Source organism: Spinacia oleracea, chromosome 4, assembly GCF_020520425.1.
Source record: "Spinacia oleracea cultivar Varoflay chromosome 4, BTI_SOV_V1, whole genome shotgun sequence".
In the NCBI taxonomy this organism is placed as follows: Eukaryota; Viridiplantae; Streptophyta; class Magnoliopsida; order Caryophyllales; family Amaranthaceae; genus Spinacia; species Spinacia oleracea.
The window spans coordinates 188,375,248-188,383,472 of record NC_079490.1 but is presented as its reverse complement, the minus strand read 5'-3'; the positions used below and the strand labels follow the sequence as shown (position 1 = coordinate 188,383,472).

The 8,225-nt window shown below is 34.1% G+C and overlaps 1 protein-coding gene across 3 annotated transcripts; it reads left to right on the top strand.

Moving 5' to 3' along the window:
- Positions 1–108: 108 nt before the first annotated feature.
- Positions 109–7,534, top strand: LOC110782774 (12-oxophytodienoate reductase 1-like). 3 transcript variants are annotated; one of them, XM_056843419.1, is made up of 5 exons: positions 109–213; positions 3,263–3,403; positions 3,484–3,614; positions 4,024–4,200; positions 7,473–7,534. In XM_056843419.1, exons 1-5 carry the CDS (start codon positions 143–145, stop codon positions 7,517–7,519), a joined length of 567 nt encoding a protein of 188 aa, XP_056699397.1. In that variant the 5' UTR covers positions 109–142; the 3' UTR covers positions 7,520–7,534. The 3 variants fall into 3 exon arrangements, with proteins under 3 accessions (XP_056699397.1, XP_021842703.1, XP_021842704.1); XM_021987011.2 differs by lacking the exon at positions 7,473–7,534 and adding an exon at positions 4,640–4,980; XM_021987012.2 differs by lacking the exon at positions 7,473–7,534 and adding an exon at positions 4,667–4,978.
- The last annotated feature ends 691 nt before the right edge of the window (positions 7,535–8,225 follow it).

Here is an 8,225-nt window from a genome sequence, read left to right as displayed (position 1 = left end):
GCCCCTGTCACCATTAAAGCATTGGTCAATTCTCTATGGTTCCATGATTCTTATAAATACCTGCCTTTTCTCTGATTCTGCAGTGAGTGTGGGGTTTTGTAGTGATGAACAGGGAAGAATTAATGGGAATTTTTGTGAGGAAATGGGTTCAAATCCTGCAATCACCGATCTTTTTACCCCTTATCAAATGGGTAGCTTCCATCTTTCTCATAGGTTAGTGTTCTTCATTTTTAATTATGCAGCATTGGTGTTAGTACAAGTGTCCCAATCAGAATTTCCTTGTTTTTCCCTGTTTGTTTTTGAAGTAGTGGATTGATGACATATTGACACCCATTTCATTTTTATCACTGGCGGATTCAGGAATTCAATTTTCACCAAATAGTACACATTGACTCATGGATGGAAAATTACAATTGTTTTGGAATTTAAAATGGAAGGCATAAGTCTTTACATAAAAGATATAGATGGAATAAGAAAAATGAACAAGGAAAGGGGAGAAAATTCAGAACTTACGCGAGGGTTTTGGACCATTGGACCATCACAAGTCATCTGCATCTCTACTGCACGTAATTGTATATAATATGTAAAAAAGAAATTAATCTTTGCTATTTTTTTTTCTAAAATTCAACTGAACCCATAGTAGATCCGCCAATGTTTTATATTCAAGAGTAGGGACGCCCATAGATATAATTACCATGTCTTAAGTTGATTTTGAAGTTTTAGTTTCATATTTCTCGAGGAAAGTTTACGCGGGGATGGTATTAGTGAAATTTTCATGTTATGTATTTGTACTTTTCCCTATAAAAGAGAGTTTCAAAACCAATTTTTATCAACTTTATATTCTAGGCGATTTTCATAGTTGGTTGTAATATCTGTTTGGCTTGTCCGGTGAAACTTCAAAGTGCATGCCATCGAAGAGCATTTGTTGTTTTTCCTTTTGCACCCTTCAAGAGGATGCCGAGGTTTCCATGGCGCTTGCTTAATTTGGTTGTTGGTTTAGCCATTTCCCTTTATGCTACTGATGAAGATACCATTACACTTTTCCCATGCAACCGATACACACCTTGTAATGTCATCTTCATGAGTGATGAAAAATGAGAAGCAACTTCTTGATAAAAAAAATGTAGGGCATATAACATTATTACAGGGATGGAACACTACAAGAGGGGAGTGAATTGTATATAGGACTTGCTAGACTGTTTTTGTGTAATTATAAATAACTTAAGCAAGTAGAGAAATAATGCAAGAAAGATTTCACGAGGATACTGTACAAGGCCCAACTGGAAATTAAACCTCGACCAGGGTTTCAACTCAATATATTTTCACTATAAGGAAACAACTCTGTTACAATCTTATAAAGAACTCGACCGTAATTGTGTTCCTCTATGAACAAAATTCCCAAACACAAGTTCCCTCTAACGTCTGTCGCTCTCTCTGACTTGCCTAAAAGTCTCTCTTGACTCTTTGGCTTCACTTAAAGCCTCTCTCTCTTTTATTGACTTCACACAAAGTCTATCTATACAAAACAAGAACTCACTCAAGTTTCTGCCCCTCACTTGATGCAAGAATTCACTCAAACCCTTGACCAATTCTCCATTACAAGAGTTCACTCAAATCCTTGACTGACTCTAAACAAAATCCTTGGAGAAAAAATAACATTTTATAAAATAGGATCCAAGGCGTATTTCCAAAACATAACTTTTCATTTAGTTCTTCATGATAAAAACTCTATTTCTACTTTATAAAATATTTGTTCAGAAAATTGATCTTTAAATGAGAAAATTCACTTTACGATTTTAAAACCACATTTAGTTCCTTCAAGTTCCTTTTAGTACCTTGTTCCATAATCCTTCAAGTTTATACATACTTACATGAATCCTAGAAAACAAAATCTTATTTTCTGTATTCATGTTCCATGCTACACCGCATGTTGGTTATTCCGTCCCTGGACTTTCTCATTGTTTGTTCGCACTCAGGAACTCGACAGTGTTCCTTTCAGGAACTTCTCTATGTTCCAGCTTGTCTGAAGTTCCTCCTTGGGAACTACTATGCAGTTCTAGCTCTGGAACTTATGCTTAATTGCTATAAGCATCTTACAATCATCAATATCCAGTAAGCTCTATTATTGATGATTAGACCTGGTTATTGGGCGGGGCGGGTCAGGGTCGGTGCGGGTCAAAAGAGGGTCGGGTATTGAAAGGGTCATTTTTAGCGGGTCGATAATGGGCGGGTCAAAAGCGGGTCGCGGGTCAATAGCGGGTCATTAGTGGGCGGGTCAATAAACGAGCAATGAAAAATGAAAAACAAAAGAGCCATGTGCAAGTACAAGTAAATACGAAGCTATACACGTAATTTTTTGTATCATTACTATTTTAATTTTCAAAATAATTGTAGTATAAGTTTGACCCTATAATGACCCTGTCCAATAAAGGCCCTGTCCAATAAAAGCCCTACCCAATAAAAGCCCTATTAATTTGACCCTAACCCTATATCCATTAGACTACCCTGTCCAATAACCAGGTCTATTGATGATATTAGCACAACCTTTTTATTAATGATCCTTGCACACATACAAATTTGAAAACCATGTTAGGTGATTACTTTAGTTTGTCATCTTCAAAACCATACTAGCTCAATAAGCATAATGCTACTCACTGTATGAAAGCACATTATAAGCTATTCTATTTCAAAATGGTTATGTAGTTTTGTAAGATGGAATCATAAGGATATGATCTCTAGATGCTCGGATGAAATATGTGCCAAGAGAAAGGCAGCAGACATTCTACTGTATAGTCTTGTATATGCTCCTCGATTAAGATATTTAGGGGTTTTTGAATTTGACTCATCCACGTTGACACGTTATCGTCAAGATGTATGTGAATGGAAAAACCTACTAGTTAGCTTCTTTCCCTATAAGTAGAGATAAGTTTTCCTTTGGTAAGATGATACTCTTGCTGTCAGCGGTCTGTTTCTGAATCAAACATTGAAGTTGTAAGCTCTTGTTCAATGCTTGTATAGCAATCTGTCATCTGTTCTTTTTTGTTTAACTTTCTTGATCTTTTTGACCTTCTTAAAATTCGTTAGCATAGCAGCATTCTTAGTACTTCTTCTCATGCCTAGTTGATCTGATTTGTTTTACTCCGTATATTTGTTCCCAGAAGAACAAAGTGGGTTGCCTAATACCGAACTGTTATGCGATATGTGAAGTGTGGTTTACTAAAAAGTCATTTTGAAGTTAATCTCACTTATCTTTTCTTATCAGGGTTGTTTTAGCGCCACTGACTAGACAGAGGTCATATAGAAATGTTCCTCAACCTCATGCAATTTTATATTATTCTCAGCGGACTACAAATGGAGGTTTACTCATATCTGAAGCAACTGGAGTTTCTGACACTGCTCAAGGGTACGTTTGAATTACTTATCAGTAGTAACAAGAGAAACCAGAAGTTCTTCTGTAAGCTTCAGAATACTTTAATTGTGCAGGTATACAGATACACCTGGTATATGGACAAAAGAGCAAGTTGAAGCATGGAAACCTATTGTTGATGCTGTGCATGAAAAAGGAGGTATATTTTTCTGTCAGCTATGGCATGTTGGACGGGTTTCAAATGAAGGTACTTGAATCCTTATACTCCTACCTGTTATCTTAATTTGGTTAGTACCTCTCTTTTTTCAGCTGTGAAGAATTTGTTAGCATGTTGTATTGCAAACATAGATTTAGAGCTGGTTTTGTCGATTTTTCTTGTCGGGTTGATTTCTGGAATAACACTGTCATTTAAGGGTGGTTATGTGTTAATTTCCTTCTATTTCTTTGCTATAGAAAGGAGACTTGTCAATATTGTGTTCTTTACCTTTTATTTCGATTTTACTTGCTTTAAGTTGATAATAAAATTTCTATTTTTTGGGTGGATTGGGAAATTGTATTTGTGTTTCTATTTACTCAACTTGCTGGGTGATTTTTGAACTGTTTAGTTTTTTTCTTCTTCTGGAATTTGATAACCCAAAACTTCTTTGTTGCAACAGATTTGCAGCCTAATGGCAATGCTCCAATCTCTTGCACAGATAAGCCTGTAACACCACAAGATCAGGCCAACGGTACAATTAATGCAGAGTTCTCGACTCCAAGGCGGCTAACAACAGAAGAGATACCTTCAATTGTGAATGATTTTAGACTAGCTGCTAGGAATGCCATAGAAGCTGGTAAGTTTCTGCTCGACCCTCGAGAGTCTTTTTCATGGGAGATTGTAACTTTGTAAGTGCTTGTTCTAATCTTTTTAAATTGATGGTGGCATTTAACTGTCACTGTTCTGATGCTTTCAAAACCAACCAAATTTATGGATTGTAAATATATATATATATATACTGTTAAGTGTAAGGTTAGTTTGCGTATTAAATCATTTGTGAGGGGCATTTGGTGAATTCCGCAAAAACTCGGGGTATTTCATGAAAAATCCGTTATTATTATTGTTGATGGTTTGATTATTCATTGATATTTCTAGTTGACTAGGTTTATATTGTTAATCTTTGCAATCTGATAAATTGTTTGATTAAATCATGCTAATATGGTTTAGAATCGAAAAATCAACTTTTAGAGGCTTACCTACAACTAGTAATTCTGATTATGTTAACGGGTATGCAGAATCTAATCGACCACCTTCTTACACAGGCTTCTCTCTTACATCAGGCATATCCACTTCAATCATTCTAGACTAAGAAGATATTCCAATTACCTTGTACTTCTAATGTATAGACTGTCACTACGTATTTGCATATTTTATTGTGCCATTTCCTTGTTTATTAATGTAGTATTTCAAAAACATTAATATACTAGCAGCTACAATTAAGGTCCCCAAATTAACTTACCTATCTTAAGCGCGTTGTCCAATAAGTAGTATGATAAAATGAGAGAAAGTGTTAAAAAAGAGTTCTTGTATGTTCTATCATAATTTAAGTTTATTACAGGCGTAACAAACAACGAGACGAAGTTGTTACTGTTTCTTTTTATTCTTCTTATTTTGGATGTTTACATGTCAAAATGTACATATTTGACCATTAGTATCTTTATTTTCATAATAATTAAAATTTAGTATTACGAAAATATTCAATGAGACGAATTAAGTAAGATCTTACATAATTATAATTTTTTTCTTATATATTGGAAATAAATGAGTAGATTTCCTTAAATTCTAAGTAGTTATAAAATTCTAAATAAGAATAACATTATATTTTTTGGTGTTACCACCCGGTTCATCTTTAGGGTTAATCTGGATTCGGGGCAAGTTCTAGTTTGATAGGTTGCAATCCCTTCTAATTGTTGTTGCGGGGGATCGAACACAGGGTTCTCCCTACCAAGTTTAGCCCAATCACCACTAAATCAACAGACAAGAGTAACAGTATTAAATATACGGAGTATATCTTAATTAAGGATATTACAGCCGTAACCTATTATCATGAAGATTCTTTTAAGGTTCTTAAATTAAAGTTGTGATTTGACAGGATTCCTAATGTCTTCACCATAAAGTGGCCAACTTATACGAAGCATAACATCAATATTACATATATTTACACTATTTTTTTGATACCTTATGCCCGTCATATGCACTAAGGAAAAAAGTTGTGACCTTAATGTATGACTAAGAAAAAGAATGTGACCTTAATGTATGACAAAGTACGAGTTTGTGCCATTTGTACGCTAATATAAACATCTTATTATGTTTTTTTTATAGATCACTAACAATTCATAATCAATTTGTCGAAATTAAACCCAAAATTGCATTGAGATAATTTTATAAGGACGGAGGAAATGAGGAAGTATATTGTTGGAAGTTTTAGTTGAGAAAAGCCAAAGAAATAGTGAATAATGGAAATTGTCTCACATTGGTAGAATGCCACCCTTTTCCCTTGTTTGAGAAAGTGGAAGGAGAGATTTTGGTGGACACGAGCGCGCCGATTGACTTGGTCGGGCTTGGGCTTTGAGACGTGAGCATTACCTATTCCTTTGTGGTACCCAACTGTTTTGATTAAGTCATTGTTACAGATTTTTTTTTATTACATAACCGTTGAATTAATTAGCCTTAATATAGTGTTACTGCCTTAATATTTTTTGTTTGTTCTTTCATAAGCTTGATTTCTTAACCAAGTCATTCCGTTTCAACCATCACAAAATTCACATAAATTTCGAAATTAAAACCTAATGCATTGTTTTCTCAAAAAGAATACTCCATGGTTTTGGGATAATATCCTAACTCTATTTGGGTTTGTGAGTGTCACAAATTCGGAGCAATGCTAATCCTGGAGGGCAGCCGTTTCTGTTCCTTTGCATCGGTAGGTAGAGATGTTAAAAAGTAACCCAACCCAAAAAAACCGACCGAAACCAACCCACATTTGAACCAATATATATGAGAAATACTGAGATCAAAATGGATCCGAACTGAACCGTTCTTGACCCGAATTTCGATTAAACATGAACTCAAGACCCTAACCCAAGCTGCTAGGAACCCGAGGAGACCCGTAACCCGTTTTTCATCCGATAACTTTTAACTGAACCCAACGGCATCCGATCCGTAGCAATCAATAAACTGATTTTACCCGATAACAACCGCAATTAACCTGGCCCGATAAAATCCGATACCCGATTTAACCTGACTCGCGTCTATCTGAATCCGAATTCAACAAAATTGTTTCTAATCTGACCCGATTAACCCGATATCCCAAAATAACCCAATTCAAGTTAACCCAATAAATGAAAGTTACCCGATATAAAAATAAAACAAAATTCATGACTTTAGAAGAATCCCATTCAATTTACTCGTCATTAATCTAGCTAACGTAACTCAAATTAACGTAATTGAACTATAAATTATTACATTAATCTAGCTAACTCAAGTTAATGTAATTGAACTATAAAGCAAAAATACCAATGATAAATAACAAAAGATGGCCAGGTCTAGTGTAAAATGTAATTAGTGTACAAGAAAATCAAACAGTACGATATTTAGGAAACAGAAAAAGTGACATATTAATTAATATTTTTTGTGATTTAAAGTGAGTCAATATTGGATCTATTTATACAGCATGAAAAAATAAAAATGGTCATACTTTTTTAAAAAAATAATAATAATTTGTAAGTATTATTTTTATGTCATTGCAAATTTTACAAATATGCATCACTTTTGCAATTAAAAAAAAAACAACCTTGTTTGGTCATCATTTACCACATGTCAAGCACTTCTTCCATCATATTGATTTTTCATTTGGTGTTAATGAACACCAAAAGTTGCATGGTTTCGTTCTTTCACTTCCTTTCTCTCTCATCTCTCTATCTATTTTATAATTTTTTATTTTATTTTCTCTCTTAAACACCAATTTCGGATGCTTAATAAACATGCATAAAATTAATTTTTCATTTGATGTTCACAGACATTAATTCTTAAATGATTTCATTCTCTCACATTTCTCTTCCTAATACTTAGGTCAGGGTTTTGCGTTTGTTTTTGGCGACAAAAGACAAAATAGATAAACGTGGAGGTTCAAATAGAACAACATACTCCCAATGTGCACTGGCGGCTTTTGGGGAAGTTAGTGGAATTGGTGATCGATTAAGAAGTGATTCCATGGCCTACACTAAACCTTATCAACCGCTAATTGGTATGAAAGACTAAAAGATGCCAATCTTATTGGAACCTTGTTTCTGCCTTTGCCACCACTTAGTCATCAAAAAGAACTATTTATTTATAATGATTAATCATATGTTTTTCTATCTATATATATACTCTTTCACATATATGCAATCTATTGAAGAGATCGACCCGCCTTTTATTTTAGGATAAATTATTTTTTACCACCTAAAAAAATTGAAAAATTATTTTTTACCACCTAAAAAACTAAAATTTGTATTTTATCACCTAAAAAAAACTTGTTTTTTTACCACCTGAAAAATAGAAAGTATATGAAAATGTCATGCAGGGGCCACAATAACGATAATGCTTCTTATATGTTATATTATTCTACGATTTCATGTATTTAATTAACTCTCATCTCTTTCCCAACTTCCTTATGCTCCATGAAAGTTTTAAATAACCACCTAAAAGAAAAAAAAAATTCATCACCTGTTAACAGAATAGTTAACCGGTGTGAAGTGTGGCCCACTCCCAACGGCTACCTCATGAATTTCTTATAAAACACACGACTACAACTTCTTCAACTGGTTCTTCAAATATTCTTGT

Excerpts from the sequence above, each read along its gene's own strand:
- LOC110782774 (XM_021987011.2), top strand. The coding sequence starts at position 143 with ATGGGTTCAAATCCTGCAATCACCGATCTTTTTACCCCTTATCAAATG. Across the intron at positions 214-3,262 it reads AGCTTCCATCTTTCTCATAG|GGTTGTTTTAGCGCCACTGA; the intron begins GTTAGTGTTCTT and ends TTTTCTTATCAG. Across the intron at positions 4,201-4,639 it reads TAGGAATGCCATAGAAGCTG|AATCTAATCGACCACCTTCT; the intron begins GTAAGTTTCTGC and ends ACGGGTATGCAG.